Genomic DNA, 18827 nt, shown 5'->3' with positions numbered 1-18827 from the left:
ACACTGGGCGCAACAACACAGAACTTAGAAACTCTGCAAACATAATGGGATCCAACGTTGTGTCTGATTGGAAAAAGATACTTCACTGGAATACTGTTAGCAGTTTTTGAGAAATGTGATTAAAGATAAATGCCTGTCTTAGATATTTTTTCCGAATCTGTGTCCATTAATCTGTAAATAGTGATATTCACAGCAATCTTTGTTTTCCAGCTGGCGTGTGTCTGAGTCTAACAGCATTAAGCATACATATACAGTAATGTACATTTTGTGAACCATGTAGATGAATGGTTATAATAGATTAGATTTCATTTTAGCACTGCAACCTCACAAAACCTTGATTAATTTGTGTGTATGTGTTTTACAAGGATGTGAATACATTTATTCATCCACTTGATGAACTAACCCTCCCTTCTTTTCATCGCAATTTTTAGCAGAGTATTGGTGCTGAGTTCTCAAGCAGTTTGTTGACTGTTGATTGTAAGTGCCTGAATTTAGGAAGGCAGCCATTTCTAATCACGAGAATTACATTGCTTAGCAACCGGAAAATCAAGTTAAACAATACCATTGCATATTCTTGGTCACAGATTGCAGCTCTGAAAACACATCGGTCTTCACTGAAGCTGTTACCCACTCCTCCCAGAATACACACAAACACACACGCGTGCACACTTACACACTTACACACTTACACACTTAAACACTCACACATTAATCATTAAAAAAAAAAAAATCTGCACAAAGTGATCATTTACTTTTAATTCATAGTCTTCAACATAGTTTTTTTTTGTGTTTAGGCATTATTAAAAAAAAGGAAAAATTATTTGAGGGTTTCTGTACCATATTAAGCCACAAAGAGCTACATATATTGTATCTATTTCATTATAGTGATCAAGGATTCAATTATAGCCTTCAGCCCTGTTACATATACTCTAAGTCTTCTCCAAGGCTGAGGCAGCCCCCTGCTTCCCAAAGGTCATTAGAGCTAAGGAGCTTGGCCCCCAGTCTCTTTACGTCGCTCTCCACTTTCTTCTCCTACTCCTCTCTCTTCGTCCATGTCAAGCCTTTATGCAAGACTAGACACGTTATTTCGATTTTAACACTGTTCTGTTGGAGAGAGAGTTGTGTACTTACCTATGTTTTTCTCCTGCTGTGCAGTTAAACATATGAATGTGTAATGAACTAACTACTGTAGCTAACTTGAGACAAAGTCTATATTTTAATATTTCCTCCCCCGCAGAAGTTTGAATAGTCTTACAGACCATGTGTTAACTTAAGTATCACTGTTTTCACAAAGGGCCTCAGTCACATGGAACGGAGTTGGCAGGGACTGAGCCGTATGGCCCTGTTGGATTTTAGGGCTGCATTACGCATTCATGTTTAGTCTCAGGTGCTCCGTTTTATCCCCAGGCCAGCTTGGACACAATTTCAATGAACCTTTTGGATGAAAAACTGTATAGGTGTGAGCAAAAATGATTTCCATGCTTATAGAGATCTGCCGCTTTGTTCTGTCAGATTCAATTACCTCACCTCTAATTATGGTGCTATAGAGGAGGCTGGGTTTGTGATCCACACATCACACTGTGGAGCCTGCTGATAATGTGAGGTATCGCTATCACAGCCCGGCCACAAGCTCCCCACATTGCAATGGCTGAAAACACATTCCATGGAATACAGTTTGCACATCCACACACTTGTGTGTATATGCAAAGTCATTAAGGGCTTGGTAACTTTGACTAACCAGGGCAAGTAAAGCGTTTCATGTGCGTTTCACTTCCAGTTTTTATCCCATTAAGGCACAGACTCATTTATGAAGAACTAATGAAAAAAATGTGCTTATTTACAGCTACTTTGTCTGCTCTCCTCTCTTTTCTGCTCCCCTAACTTTGTGACTCATTAATCCTCTGTCCATCATATGGTCTCAGAGTATCATCCCATTTTATAGACTCAGTGGGGGCATTACCATATCCCTCTCCGGAGCTCCACTCCGCATGGCCGATCCCTATCAGGCAGAGGCCATGCCATGAACAAAAGAGTGCACTGTGATCAAGCCCGCTTTCAGCTAAACCAATGTCTCTATTAGCATTGGCTGCTCCTGCTCCATGATTGTTTGAACAGAGGCATGATTTTTCTGTAGTTGATGGAGGAAGAGTCTGATGAATGCAGATGATACAGTTCAGGGCGAGAGTGTGGATGATTGAGCTCTGGGATACCTGGACACTGACTTGGAACAGAAGTTCAGACAGGGTGAAGTTTTCTTAAGTATCCTCGGAAAATTAATTAGTAGATGACTCTCAACTTTAGGTTGGGATGATTTTGCAAACTAAGCTTTTCAAAATGTAGTTCATGAGTTAACAATTAAACAGAAAAGCTGTGAGACCAAATAGTGTAGATAATTAAGAATGCAACTCCTGATTACTTTCTCTACTATTCTAATGATGACTTTAATTGTTAATTCTTGGTATAGTCAAGTGGTTCCAAATGTTTTTTTTCTTGTGACTTCTTAAAAGGACTCATCTCAAGTTAATAGTGCATTAATAGTGACTATTTAACAGTTTAATAAAAAAGTGAATTAATCTGAAGGAAAATTACAAGTAGATAAAGTGTTTAAATATCAAGTATTTAAAAGAATAACATCTAAGAGAATTTTTTAAATATGAAAATATTATTTCTATTCACTGAGCATAGCAGCATATCGCGGTCTCTTTAAGTTTTGTACAACTCATTTATTTTCAAGACTTACATTTTGCACATATATAAACATTCAGATGCATACAAATATTTTGGAAAAGCAACTGTTTGTGTGTTTTGAAGGGTTGCATTTTGAAAAAGCACTGTAGTACTTATTTTTATCTTTCATTTGCAATATGTGGCAGACGTTATTGTCTATTTATGTTTCTAAAAAGGTCTTAGGTTCATTTCCCATATAGAATTCTTTTTTTTTTGGTATTCAAGCTGACTTGATTGTGGTTGGGGGGGTTTTGTGTGATGTGTAACTCAGACACTTGCAATGGTGTCATTGGCCATCTGAACTCCAGAGAAGGCTTGATAAAAGGGTGAAGCAGCAGACATTCCTCTGGCCCAATTCATCAGCAGAACCTATAGAAACCCACCAACAAGCGTGGGTCACACAGTGAATGTGACAGGATTTTAAACAGTACACAACTAAATATAGCAGGACGGCCACTATCAGAAAATGAGTTAGGAGTGTGGTGCAAGTCGTTTAGAAAGTCATTATTCTTATCATTGCTGTCTCTGAAATAATTTCAGGTCTCTCCATGCAATGAATACTGTATAATAAACTAAACATGTGAGAATGCACACAAACTTTCATAATCTACATGGTCTCTAAGAAGTAGCCATCAGCCATCCTTTAATGTTTCTTACTGGATGGAGTATTTAATTTCACCATATTCAGTAAGACCTGCAGTATCTCTATCAGTTTGAAAATGCCCCATTTAGTTACTATCTGTTTGAGTAGGGAAGTGAGATGCCCTTATTCTGAGTCTATTAAACCTCAATTCTATCTCATCTTATCTTCCTAATCTTTGTGTCTTATTGACCATGAAGTTTATCTTTAATCTCCCTCTACCCTTATTATCTCACAACACTGTAGGTCTATTTTCTATGGTGCAATAGTGCTGCTGTATTTGCTCACAACAGAGGAAGAATCGTTTAGTTGTACACACAGTTCTTATTCAGCTGTGTAATGGAATGTGTACAGAGTGTGTGTATAGAAATGTATTTCCCCGCTTTCTTTCACACTGTCTTCAACTGCCTTGGCAGGGTTTTTTTACGCCAGTCATACAATCTCCCCTTGATACTGCGATATTTATCTCTCAGCATCATCTTAAGCGATGGTAGACTCATCGAGTCACTTCACGCCTCACTTCACTCCAGCAAATCAGCAGAAGGCATCAGATAAGATCATAAAAATGAAACCTTATTTAAAAGCAGCACTCTGCCTCCACAGTGCCTATTAGAGATCTGTGTGCTAATTCTTTTCATGTCCAGGGCTCCTGCAGATGTAGACTTCTACAAAGGAGTAATTTATAAGACTAATGAAAAGAGCAAGCAGTTTGTGGACATCAGGGGGGTCTTTTATGAGACTTACTGAAAGAAGAAAGAGGAACAGGAGAGCACCACCAGCTGAGAGGCTCACTCTTGCTACAATAAAACAAACACGTTGAATGGTGTCAAGAGGATATCAGTGCGCTCTGTTTGAGCTCCAGGATAATACACAAGGGGCTGTATTATAGTTCATGGATGATAGGCAGAAATTGCAACAGCATTGTAGGCAGCAGTTAGCAATTTAATATGATCGTTTAGTTCAGTGTATTAAGGTACATTATATAGGTTTAATGTTTAAATAGCATTTTGTCGAAAAATAAACGAACCTTAGACTTAAAGCATTCCATCACTTTACTTTGGTAATTCACGTGTAGACATTGGAGAATAATTCTGATTTGGTAGAGGACTTTTGCAAGATGCACATTATTTCAATTATGTTCAAAGGCAGAATGAGATGTTTTTTAGTACTAATATATTCAGGTAGCAGTACAGTAATTCCATCAACACCCTTGATTGAAGCAAAATGGTAATATGCAAATACCAAAAGAGATGCACAGCTACAAGCAAAACTCTGAAATCATTTAGATTTAAGGAAATAGTATTGCACAGAGGGTGGAAAACATTAATCATTTGGAAAAGTGTCTCCTTTAAGATTGCACTGGTGTATTACCCGGAGGCATGGAATGTAAATGGAAAATCAACATTGTACCCTATGATAAGGCTAACAAATTAATAAAAGTATTTTCTTTTCTCCTCCCTTGTGGATGTCTGTACGAAATGAACTTTTTTCCTGCTCCCTATTATCTGTAAGAGGTTTAGTGTTGCAGGTTGCAGGATTAAGGTGGCACTCACCTTGGCTGCATGTCAGCTTGTTTTTCAGACTGCATACAACCTCAAAAGGTTTTCTTAGTACGTGCAGACATTTGTAAAACATTATTAGACATTATCTTTGTCTATACTGAATGTCTTAGTAGGGCTGCGAGTTGGATCTGCATATACAGTACAGCATCTGAAAAAAGGGAGAAAGAGAGTAAAAGGATATGATGAACTGTCAAACATTTCCTGTGTGTGTGTGTGTGTGTGTGTGTGTGTGTGTGTGTGTGTGTGTGTGTGTGTGTGTGTGTGTGTGTGTGTGTGTGTGTGTGTGTGTGTGTGTGTGTGTGTGTGTGTGTGTGTGTGTGTGTGTGTGTGTGTGTGTGTGTGTGTGTGTGTGTGTGTGTGATCCCCTCAGGTCCTCTGGAGGATGGCCTGGAGGAAGAGGAGGAGGAGTGCATCTCTGAGGAGAATGAGCTCTTGGCCAAAGATGAGTTCTCAGTGGAGGAGAACTTCACTACAGAGTTTGAGACTGAGAATATGGGCTGTGAAGACATGGAGTACTTCTGCAACAAAGGTGAGGATCAATAATATATCCTATCCTAAACCAACATTTAAAGGCCATTTTCACCAAGCTGTTTACCATGCTCTTTTTAATACATTATCTGAGACAATATGTTAAGTTTCCAACATCAAAAATAAGTTAAATTCCTGCCAATAGTGTCTAATAAAATCCCTCAACATGTTCAAATCAAACCTGGCAGAACTTGTATCCGTATGACAATTTCTCCAGCATCACTGCCTAGAGTTGAAACTATCCAATTTGATATTTGATCCCAGCACTCCACCCAAGAGCAGTGGTTTGATCTGAGAGAGAGATGGCATCAGCAACACTGGCTCTGTGATAGTGCTGTGAAGGTATGCTACGATACACCAATGCACTGGAGAGCATAACATTTCCCTTTGAGCCAGCGCTAAAGCTCTGTGAACACTCAGCAGCACCTGCTACTGCTTGGAGGTCCAGAACTATAAAGTGCCTTACCATTGCCAAATGCGCCCAAGTCCTCTTTGAACTCCAATTCAATTAGATTGCTTCTTTGTATGTTTGTTTCATTTCGGTCACACCTTGCCATCACAGGAGCTAATTTACGCTCTGCTCCAGGTTACAGTGTGAAGATGACAGACCTGTCCCGCCTTCCTCCCTACCACCCACCCAACACCCACTACCATCACTACCCCTTTCTACCCCCTGGTCGTGTTGCTTTCACTACCCCAGGTGTCCCCGTCCTTACTCTTACTGGTGCACGGATGCTATAAATTTGACTTTTTAATGAAGTACCAATGCTTTGAATGTCTGCCTCTCTTCCTTCTCCTTTCAAAGGGAAAACATTTTGAATTATTTCTTCACACTTCTAAACTGATGTGCCTCATGGGATTACATTATTGAAGAGAAATAAATCTTTCATGTTTCAGGTAGGCTGTGCCCCAGTAATCGTATCAATAATGTTTTTCTTTTGTTCTTTGGGGAAGTTGAACAGCGCAATTGTTGAGAAATTGCAATTACCAGCTACGCCTCATTGGTTTTACCCTTTGTATCCCTCATAATGTGTTCTTCAGCAAACTTCAAAGTAGAATGAATTGTCAAGTAAAAAGCCCTTAGCTATGAATTAGATGCTGCAGTACACACAAAGTTACTGCAAGGGGTGAAAAAGTATACTTCTGGAAATCTTCAAAGAAACTTGTCAAAGACGTTAGATATTTCCATTGTTTTGGATAAAACCATGTGAGGAACAGGGCTTTAATTCTCCTCTCCATGTTTTTGAAAAAAGTCAACATTCATTTGCGATCCCAATGTCAAATACTACTTTTTTTGGGGACACTGGTAATCTGTTCCTTGTCAAACACAAGACCAAGCTAGTCAGATTATTTATGACTTTTCCATCTCAGCTTACAGTAAGTCTACTATTGAGTAATAAGACCAAAATGCTGTACCAACCAAATTGTTATACTCCTCATTGCAAGTTGTGCACAACCATCAGGTGTAGCCATTTTCTCCATGATCCCTCCTCAATTAGATCTATTAAAAACTGATGTCAGCGTGGCTTTAATTTTTCCCATTTCGTAAAACTGCTTCGAATTAACAGGATGCAATCCTGGCAGCATTAAATGGTTTAAGTGTGTTATTCCTCGAATATAGGAGGAAAAAGAGAGCCCCCTTGATTAACTAAACCCTCTCAAATGTGATGGCTTGCTGTAATTAGTCCTGTGCGGACTTGAACGTTGGGTTTTAATGCAGCCACTCATCCCATGGCCTTTATCTTCTGCTGCTTTCCGGAGAATAAGGTCTCCTGTGTAAGGTTCCTCCACTGAGCAGTGACTCTCTGGTCTTAGCTTAGCCTTGTATCTGTGTAGTCACTCTCTGAAATGGGCTTGTCAAGGGGACCTAAAACCTCCATTAAAAGTTTCAGTCTATAATAGGTATTAAAAAGCTGTACGAATACAAAGAGGAGTACCAATTTTCATTAACATATGAAGCACTTATTAACTTTGATCAGAGTGCGGTGAAGTAGCAAAGCTGCTTAAAGGCGCAAAGGTCAAGAAGTTGAATGCCACCAAAGACTCAGTCATTTGCCTTACCCTTGCAGAAAAGGGACTCCCCAGATAAGTGCAAGGAGCACCTTGTCATCCCATCTCTTCCTAAGGCTTGGGAACCTCTAAACTAGGCAATGGTTGACTCCACAAGTTAATGATTTTGTGATTCTAAATTGTTGCAGTTGTTTACAAATGTGGTTTATATGATGCCATATGTATTTGTAACATAAATATGAGGCTAATTGATGATAAAACGTACATTAATCATACAATAAGATCGCCAATACATTATCTTTTCTGTCAAAGACTCAAGTGTATCATTTGTGTCAGTGGTTTACACTGTAGTATGTGACATAACTAAATGAGTTGAGACATTTGAGTCTCTAGAAGACAAGATTTTTTTACAAAGTAAACTTTTGTTCTAACCACTTTCTTCTTGTTACCTGCCACTTGGTATGAAAATCACTAAATTACTGTTTTAAATTCCATTTTGAGGTACTTTAATAAAACAATGACGTGTTTTAGGGATTGAATCATCCAGCTATCATCTTCTGACACAAACGAAGATCACTTGTGGCAGAGCTACTCTGGCGTTGTGGTTTTACGGCTTTCACTGAATGTGACTGCTTCTTCTGCCTTCCTTAATTTTGTTGCAACCATTTATGGGGCTCATGACCCCAGAGTTGGGGGTCACACACACACGTAAATAAGGGGGAGGATGAGTCCCTTGTTTGTGACACTCAACATGAAAATGACATACAATGATGAACTTAATATTTGTCAGAAAAGAATAGCTAAGTGAAGACACTCTGTTTTAAAATAGGCTATTAGAAATAAGAAGGGTCTGATTACTTGTTCTACTTTTAAAGAAAAAGTCAAGTCACAAGAAATAACCTTGGATTCATGTGTTTAGTACTGAATCTAACTCATGTTTGTGGTCAAACAATTTCGCATTTATGGAGCTTTGCTTGTGAAGACCCCACAGTTAAAAGTGATGATTCCACTGTAAAGATTTATGGTATAGTGACACACCTGGCTCTGTAATTTTGAGAAAGATACATCTTTTATATGCACTGAGCAGCACATTTTTTACTGAAATTGTGAAATTTCACCTTGCTGTTTTACCCCCTCTTTTATTGTTGGTCAACTGCGGCGCTCAAGCACGAGGTGTTGACCCAAGCTGCTCCCTTGGTGAAATTCAAGTTTTTTCAGCTTAAGACTACTGAATCCTGATGTTGTCTCGAGTGTTAATGTCAAGATGCATAAAGCAAACTTGGTAGAAACCTTTTGCAATCTTCTGCACTTTTAACTTACTTTTCATAGCATAGATATTGGTTGAACTATTTTATCAAAGAAGTGATGAGTGAAAGCTCAGAATTCACATGCAGGACGGAAAATAGCAAATAACAACCCCACCTTGACCCAATACATGACCTCTCAGTGAGTAATTTGACTTGCAGTGGTCAGAGACAGCATAACAAACATAAAGTACCGGAATTAATTACGGAACTGTTTGTGTAACACAAAAGTAATGGAAATCTCCAGCCACAGTGGCGGAAGATCTCCTTGGCACTGTCTCAAAAGCTGCCAATGCCCCGATTCCCCAAATGGTAAGTGTGGAATTTTAATGCACAGTTGATGCTGGAGAATATGGGCAAATGCTAATTTGTGATGTGATAAGATGAATCGAGTCATCCCTTTAGCCCCATTTGACTCAGTGGAGGAAATTAATCATTTATGTTTGTTAAGTATGACAATCTAACTGGGCCAGATCTACATGCTCAGAGACTGAAGCTGAGCGAGATAAAGACCCAGGCTGCAGACAGGGAGGAAAACTGCCAGATTCTGTAATGATGGGAATTTATTGGCATTTAAAGAGACAGTGGCAAGGCATTTCACTAATAGCCTCCCTCCATTGGAGAGACCTGCCTGCTACCAATTGCATGCAATTCTAAGTTATTTTTCAGATAGCGGAGAAGTCTTACAGCAATACTTGACTTTGGTGACAGAGCTTTCTTCCTAGAATTGACTTTATCTGTTGCAGCATAATCTGCATCCACAACCAAATAGTCAACATCCACCGACGAGCATTACCACAGCTTTGGGAATAATGGGCTTCCCCCCTTAAAATTATCTTCAAAATGTATTTCCAAGTGCAAATATTTGCAAGAATTAGATGGGTTTAGAAAAATTTCAGGGGGTCAAAGTCATCAACCCTACAATTTTATAACATATATTATGCATTCATATACGAAGACTAAACAGTATTTTTTTTCTTAAAATGTTTTGTGACCTGTCTCCAGATTTAATTTGAAGGATTAGAGGTTTTCTTAAAGTTGCCCATAAGAGATTGACATTTTCAAGGGCTAACTTAACAGAGACAATGCTAAAAGGGAGAGAAAAGCCAATATGACTTTGTTCCTACCTTGCTCCAGGAGTTGTGTGTGTAAATCGTCTATAAGCTTATTGACCTGAATGCATAGCAAGCTGCGTGTGACTGTGATTTGGCTAGAGAGCTGTCCTTTGATAGAGCAGCGATAGGGCTGATTTTAACAGCTCACTGGCTCCTCTTGCATGCCTGCCAACCCTGCACTCAGCAGGCTGCCTCACCTCGACTCGCCATCCCTTCTGTTCTGTTCAGCCTTTTCTCCCTGGAGTTTAAGTATCTTCATTTGATTGTGCAGGGACTGGAACCTTCACCAGATGTAAATCATGATTAAGGCGATATAGAAAATCCATACCTTTATATAACACAGCAGAGTCTTAAAGTTGACATTTCTAAACAAGACTCCATTTCTTAAAATGGGCCTCTGTGAATGAAATTGAGCTCTTCGGTCAGTGTATTTCCTCATCAGAAATGTCTAATTTCCAATATTGTTTCAAACCATACAAGTTGGTCCCAAAATCTCTGTACTCCAGGTTTTATCAAAACAAACTGTAAGAAAAGAAGCATTGTGCCAACACTTCTTCATCTGCTCTGCTTTTTCTTGTGACATTTGCGCAGAAAACTTCATCAAAGCCTTGTGACATTGTTCCCTGTGAGGCTGCCTGGATGATTGTGTTTAAAATGCATTGCAAACTGTGTTAGATAGAAGGCAGAAAATCCTTAATCACTGCTTAATTAAGGAATCATCTTGTAGCTTCATTTCCCGGGCTGTAATTAAACACTTCCAATACGTTTCGTTACAGGGCTTAACATGTTCGCCTGAGATCAAGGTAGTGCCTTTAATGTTATCTCCCCAGCTTTTTTAAACTCCGCTCCATTGGAAGGAACTGTTGATATACGCCTTTGTTATCCTCGTCATAATACGAGCCTAGTATGCTAAAGAGGTTCTCTGGGCCCAACAATAAATGATGGGGGAATTTAGTTAAGTGAGCTCCTTGATTATATACTGGGAAAGGCAAAGAAGTGGGGGAGGAATTACCAGCTAAAGTAGACACTTGCATATGCAAAACTGGGTCATAATGACCTCATGTACTGTAAGTAGATCATTCCTGCAAACTTCCCTTCAGCATCACTTTTTTAGCACACATCTTCTCTTATATTGCAAGGCAGAAAACAGAAATCCCTTTGGCAATGTTTGCTGCCTTCTTTGAAGTGAGCCATGTTAAAAAAGCTAAACAAGCATGGTGTGTGTGCCTGATGTAGAGATTAACCTTACTGAGGACAGACAGAGCTCCAGTGAAGTATTGTGTGTCCCATGGCAGTTGTCACTTGAACTGAGATAACTAACACTCTGAAATGCTTTCTGGAAGCTGGGGAAAAGGGGGAGGGGCAAATGCAGACATGTTACACTGCCAAATAATAACATATATACTTTATTTTTCTTCTGTCATAATTGGTAATACGATTTTTATCTGAATTTATATAAACCACATCTCAACAATAGTGTCCTGGTCAATTTAATCTAAATCTAAATATGTTTTATGTTAAAATCCATTTTTTAATCCCTGATAAGAGTATGAAGTTTGAAAATCCATTGTAGTAATAAGCCTGTCATAGGTGGTTTATAATCAAGTGTTGAACATCAAAGGGATGGAATTGATATGGCGACAATGCTGAGAAATGTTCTCCACAAACCATCAACTGCTGTGAAATGCTCCAAGCAGATGTGCTCATACTTGTCCAACTTGGTAACTATAGAGAGCAGTCATACATAAACTTATGAAAGCAAAATTATTACAACATTCTCCATAATAATTTATGTGTTTATGAGCTCTGTATAAAAACTATGGATACTCTAGACAAGTGAAAATTAATGGATTTTCTGAGTAAAGACTGCACTCTCAGAAGCAGTGTCTGTTGACCATTGTCTTAAAGCATTACAACCTTGGAAAGAGATACCCAAATATACCTTAGCATTGTTGTTTGCCCAGACACTGTAAATCAGCCCTACATCCTTTAACACACATTTTAGCTTGCTCCACAATAGATCAAAAGGTAATAAATAGCCAGGTCTCTCCCACACATTGCTTTCCTTCCTGTTCCATGAGCCTTCCTCCTGTTCCTGCAAGCACTCATGGGAACATATAAAAGTATGCAGCTGAATCTACTAAGCTGAGAACAAATAGGCATATCCAGAACTCTATATACACAAAATTGCTGTTCCACACAATGACAATGACTCACATGACTTCAGATTGTGACGCACAATCAAGATTTATAAAACTAGATATATCCTTTTATGGGTTAAATACACTATTATTAAGAATTAAACATTAACAGTCCATGATGCAGTGCCTTTCTAATTTAGGTCTGAGCAATGTAGTTTGTAGTTTTTTTTCTGTTTGTGTCTCATATGCTTTAGAACTAAGATGTCTTTCCTTTCTTGCAGGTGAAGAAGATGGTAACCGAGAAGCTGGAGAATCAGAAATGGATGGGCCGGGGGAGAAGACCAGGCATACCACCACAGGGCCTGATGAATGGGATGGTCCAAGTAAGAAAACTCTTCCCGTTTATTCGTCTTTGCGTCATCTGATCATTACTTAAAGATAAACTCCTGCACACTGTCCCCTCACATCAGCCTGAGTTTATCTTTAAGTTTTTGATGGACACATTGCTCTCATACGCACCTATCTGTGAAGTGGATGTGGAAAGGTTTTTTCTTATTTGGTCATGACTTACTACACTGAGATGCATGATTCATACTTAGTCTGAAGAAAAGTTAGTCTGCAACGTGTCCAAATGCTCTTTAACAAGCCCCTTTAACTGAATGTAAAAACAGGTTTATCATTACTTTTTAAAATAAATATATTATACAATGCTGATTTAGCTACCGTAAATTCCGTACTATTGAGCGCACCTGGATATAAGCCGCACCGGCTAAAAATAAGTAAATAAATGTATTTGTACATATATAAGCCGCACTTGATTATAAGCCGCAGGTGTCCACGCTATAACAAGAGCTATTTACACAGACGTAGGCTACCGGTAACATCCGCAAATACTGTAGCGTCCATACGGACGTTAAAGGACGACGAGAGCGTTCAAATAATAACTTAATAACCTGGTCACTGTCGGCCGTGACCACGCCGTTTACAGCAGAGAGCAACACATAACTTGCCGTAACAATCCAACTCTCTCCCCCAGCGTTCTCTCATACAGCCACTCAACACGTTCTCGCTGGTGCATTCACTGACTCTCCACATAATCGGAATTATGAACACATTATCAACTACTGACTTTACAACATGAACCGTTACAATACGAAGCCTAGCCGACGGTGTCTGTAACACGGCTGATGAAAAAGATGACCGTAATATATTTCACAAGAAAAAGTCCATCCATTCACTGCCTCAGAATGACTTCATTACTCACTTCCTCAGTCTCTGTTGTCGCTGTCAGTGTCATCTTAACGTGCAGCAGCTCTGTTAGCTTCTTTGACAGCCAGGTCGATCGCCTTTAACTTGAAAGCTGCATCATATGTATTTCTCCGTGTGTTTTCCATCATGAGGGTGCGTGCATGAAGCGCAAAATGACTGATATTAAGATCCGACGTGACGAAGTCAAATGTTTTTGCGGCAGAAGCTCATTGTCCCGCAAGAAAAATCCATAAATAAGCCGCACCGGAGTAGAAGCCGCAGTGCTCGAAGTGTGAGAAAAAAGTAGCGGCTTATAGTCCGGAATTTACGGTATTTAAAAAAAATGTTTAATCTTGTTTTGCCCCCTTAGTAAAAGCAACTTCATCAAAGGATGGATAATACATTGAAGAAGATAGTTACACAGCAATTACCGCTTAGCAATATCCTGCACCAACACTGCTGAACACACAAATTGAGGCTCCTTTTAATGCATAAAATGACCCCAAGAATTTATTGCAGGTACATGCGTATGTTTAAAAAAAAAAAAGGAAGAAATGAGAGAAAAAGAGGAGAGAGAGGGAAAAGAAGTGGATTTGGGCAAGTTGTGCTTACGAGCCTGAAGCCCCCCGGGGTGTGTATTTTATACTGACAGTGAATCAGTGTTATCACACCTATCAGATAATGCATTTATCATTAAATTTCACATTTGCATTTAAATCTGGGGAAGGAAATGAGCATTGCTGGCCAAAGATAAGAACGTTGGGACGACAGTAATAAACCATCACTGTGATCAGTCAGGAGACAGGACTGAGGGGGTCAGCTCAGAACTATGGGGGCCATGAAAAAAAATAAGGCAACACATGAGGAAAAAGGCCCTTTTGGACAAGAAAATGCTGAGCTTAAAAATACTGCTTTGAAAAGGAGGGGTCGATGTAGCATTACTAGATGTATGACTGACTGTAATTATCCTTACCCCCTCTACTTAGACATCAGAATGTGTATTAGATGTTCAGAAACACACTGCTGGACAGGCAGTGGAGAGAGGCAGAGGAGATGAGTATTATGGGGCAAATTGTCTGAAGATGGCTGAAATAGAAGAGTTGATGTGAGAGTGGGGTGGAATTATAAAGTCACATCCAGTTTTAGAACCTGATCTCTTCTATATTATAAATGTAAAACTGGCACTGAGCGCATTGCTGATTACAACTTAAATATTTATGCTTTTATATCTGTACTTTATATAATAAATCTCTTTTTTAAGGAAAGCAATTAAATCTTTTCATAATCAACTTGGTTACATAAATGTAACTTTTTCAACATCTCTAGCCAACCAACAAATTTGTAAGTAATTTACTCTAAATCAGTTGTGCCCAAGTGGGTAGAAATTAATCTAGCTGCATAATGATGCCATTTACTCTCCCATCATGAGTGCCATGAAAGGTCATTTCCCTTTTTAATTTTTCCCATTGTGCTGGAAAAGTCAGATGGGCATGTTATAATTCGAATAAAGAGTGGAATCAGACAATCAGATAGGAACATTTGAAATGACATGACTTCCTGTTCAAAGTGATTAAAAGCAAATTTATTTAGTTTGAGTCTGTCTACCCTTTTATCTCTTTGTAAATGTTCCGATAGGTCAGTATTCAAAAGTTCTTTGTTATTCTTTGGCTTAAGTTTAAGCAGGTGTGATTATGATCACCAACAGATAATTTTTAATCACCGAGCGTGTGAATCTGAATAGGATGTGAAACGGCCGCTACATAAAAAGAGAGTGAAGCCTTTTAATGAGGTGGGCTAACTCGGGGCATGCCCACCTACTCTGGTGATTCTATTGAAGCACCTCTATACAGTTTCCCTTTTGCTGAGTAACAACAAAAGCCTTCACAATCTACATCCTTTAATTTAACTTTTTTTGTCCCAGCTTTTCATCTCCACTTTAGTAACTCATGTCAAGTGCTGTCCGCAATTGCCAGTGTTCTCTGATTGTCTTTCTGTCTGGAACAGCAGAGAACAGCACTGAATGACTCACTATTAATCTGATAGCTGCCTCTTCTCTGCTGTTCAGAGTGCTTGGTCTCTGATGTGGAACACCCAGCGAGTTCCCTTTCTCTCCACTCGTCTTTACAAGTATGTCCTTAAGCAAATCTGCTCACTGATCTTGTGTCTCGTGTTCATTTCTCGTCACGGATGTTTCTCAATCAGTTGCTGATTTGGGAGATAGCGTAGCATGCTATTCTACTCATTTTCATGGGCTAAGGTGATAGGAATCTGACTCTGTCTCTCTCATTCTCTTACGCTTGATCTCCTCTAGGCAAATTGGGAATAGTATGTATTAGCTAGCTAACTCTGCTAATGAACTTGTTCCAAGCCTTATCTCAACGCTTGCTTGTGTAAACTACACCCCCTATGAAAATCATGAAATAAAGAGTTTATTAAGAGTATGGTAATTAAAATCACAGTCACTTAAGTTGCTGAGGTATTATCTGATTCAGTGTGTTATGTGATACACATTCTTTTTTTTTTTTAAATTTTTTGATATGTATATAAGATAGAAGTGGTGAACATTACAGTGGTTGGAAAGCCCTAAACAGCCCTAAAGCAGCATTTATTATAATAAAGCTCTTACATGAATGAATACAATCCACGTCTAATTTATGTATATAACTTGCAGATCGTGAATCAGACCAATCCAGTGATCATTTATATTTCTCACAGTCGATACATGCAATAGAACAAACAATAGCACTTTATTTTCCATTAAAAAAATAAAACATTGTTAAAGTGACACGACACTATACTAACAGAAGCTTACTCAACATTGTCAATCACACTGTAAAAAACAATTATATTGTGTTTTTTTGGTTAGTCTTGAAGGAAGCTCCAAAGGTAAACTATTTTCTTTGAAGAAATATACAAAAAACCTTTGGTATTAACTTTAAAAACATTTTGATTAAACAGAAGAGAAAGATCTAACTGGAGGTGTAACTGTGATCTGCGGAAAATGTATGCTCTTTTGTTTTTGGAGCCTAATTCTTGTTTTCATTCAGACATTTCTTGTTAGTCACCTAATTTATGGATGTGTGATAATACGTTACTGAAGTCCCTCAACACAGGAAACATCATGCTGGCATAATTAACATTTTTAATTGATTTAAACAAATCCTTATTATGGTCTTGGTTGGGGATCTTTCAGTGGTTTTGAAATCCAGCTGTTGTCCACATTTTAGCTGACATTGGTTGAGTGACTTCAGCCACGACTACATGAATGACTACTATGAAGGGTCTATTTAAAAAAAAAAATTGACTAGTCCAATTGAAGGAGTGTGCGAGAGGTAACAAAAACCAAGTTATAACCTTGTGCACAAAATTCTCTCCTGGCTGTCCCTTATGGCCAGTGTGACATCGCTTGCTCAGCTTCTGATGCCAGCTGGGCATTAGCCAATGCAAGGCAGGGGTCAGCTTAAGGAGTGGCCATCTGAGACTCTACCTGATGGTCAGACACAGGCAAAGCAAGCCAAAGACACCCCCCACCCCACCCCACCCCACCCCATCACCCACTCCCCAGCAGCTAGAAAATGATCATATCCAACGTTCTTCTTTTATAAAGACATCAAACATGCAAACGCTGAAAACATAGCTTCACTCAGATGTAAAATCGCTGGAGTCTCATATTTGACTATAGCATATACAAATGGGATTTAAGCTTTCCTTTACCTATGCTGAATTCCCATTGTTCATGTTAAGAAAATTCCTTTCTGTTTCAGTTGTTCCAAATGTTCTTACATACACTGAAAAACTTCAGTTTTTACATAGCAACAGTCTATTTAAGCACAGTTCAGTCAGGTTGCTCTCAGTAAACAAGACATTTTCAAACTCAGCACCCAAGTCTGTTAAAAAGTCAGGGTGTCGTCAAGACAGAAAGGGGAAGCTGAAATGAGGGACAGAGACAAACGGAGCACCCAGATGCAGATTAGGCTGCAGAAGATGAGGGTGTAAAAGGGATTTAATGGTAGGATGGATTAGAGAAATCCTTGTAACAATGTTAAATAATTATGGTTCCAGCCGAGATCAAAGCGCCATTGATTGAACCCCTCAAGCCTTCAGCACACAGAGTCTTGGAAAGCAAAGATTGGTAAACTAGCGCGCAGACCACTCCGTCTGCTCCAGTTAAATTGGATTGGAAATATTAGGATATAGATGAATCCTTCAGGAGGCTTCGCAAAGCTTTTGTCGCCGGAAATGTAGCTTGGGAATCGTATGAAAGGTTTGATAGTGTACTGTCTCGACAGAATCATAAGACGAGGGTGTCGCAGCTGTCTCTACTGATACCTAAGCGTTTTAAGTAGACTTATAGACACACTTGACTGTTATATCAGCAAACCGAAAACTTTCAGCACAGGCTTTCATTCAAGGTTTTATTTTTTCCCCCCTTTTTCTTGTAATCAAGAAATTTGGACGTGCATCATGGCAATTCTTTCAGAGAAAAGCAGGGTTTTATCTTGCTTCTCCAGGGATTTATTCAAAGTCTTCAGACATGTCTCACAAAACATGAATGACACTGAGATTGCTGATACTGATGATGAAAGTCCATCATCACCTTCTCTGGGCCTGGGCATTGAGTGATGAAAAATGTAATTGCAATCAAAGTGCTATAGGAGTAAACATAGCCCGCCTTTTCTAGATATATTTATTTCATAAGAGATTACTGATGGTTTCATACAATGTGCATATCACCTGTGAGCAGAGACAACACCCACCCTTCTACCTCACACATACACTAACACACACTCACACACACACACACACACACACACACACACACACACACACACACACACACACACACACACACACACACACATAATAAAGTGTCATTATAATGATGAAATATGCAACAAGAGATTAGACAAATCACTGTACTCTTATGGTGCATCTCCTTGATGCAAATTTAGTCACTGATCCGCTATACTAAGAGGCTTTATGGAGGTTCTTCATGGTTGTTAGTTATATAATCTAAAATAGGGCAAAATGCAATCACTGTTCTTATCATCGAAGGAAGATGTCACTTAATTCTGTTCTAGTTTTGTGTGGATACGTAGGATGTGGCACAGTGAGAATGAACCTTAATAAGATAAATCACTTCAACCATTTTGTCCATATTTCAGCTGATTTTGCATCCATCTTTTCACTATGATTTCTATTTCACATGAACAAGTCAAAAGAGTTCCAAAGACAACCAGAGCCATGTAAGCGTGGAGGGTGGTGTTTCTGCCCCCAGGGACTTGAAACCCATTGCGCCTTTCTTTAGCGCTCTGAATATGTTTGTTCTGCAGTGCCCTCCCAGGCGCTGTCGCTGCACACTTTTTTCAAAGAGGTATCCTTGTAATTGGTTGAATATTTGATGTGTGTATTTAACATTAACATGGAGACACTCAGGCAAAGCATTGCTAGGGGATATAATGCTAGGTAAACTCTAGATTGCTCAACTGAAACTCACTCGTTTGTGGAAATTTTAATATATTTCGGCCTTTTCTAAAATAAAACTAGACTCA

General features: G+C 39.0%; 1 protein-coding gene across 1 annotated transcript in view; it reads left to right on the top strand.

Annotated features, from left to right (window-relative positions):
• The window catches only part of zfpm2a (zinc finger protein, FOG family member 2a), a 106443-nt gene that overhangs the window by 24379 nt on the left and 63237 nt on the right, over nt 1–18827 (top strand). Inside the window, exons 2-3 of the mRNA XM_079343446.1 lie at nt 5300–5458; nt 12309–12410. Of these exons, the coding sequence (XP_079199572.1) occupies nt 5300–5458; nt 12309–12410 (261 nt within the window). The remainder of the gene's footprint in view (nt 1–5299; nt 5459–12308; nt 12411–18827) is intronic.

The sequence above is a fragment of the Symphodus melops genome, assembly GCF_947650265.1.
Source record: "Symphodus melops genome assembly, chromosome: 5".
Taxonomy (NCBI): domain Eukaryota; kingdom Metazoa; phylum Chordata; class Actinopteri; order Labriformes; family Labridae; genus Symphodus; species Symphodus melops.
The sequence above is the reverse complement of the archived record's forward strand: the minus strand, read 5'-3'. Positions and strand labels throughout refer to the sequence as shown.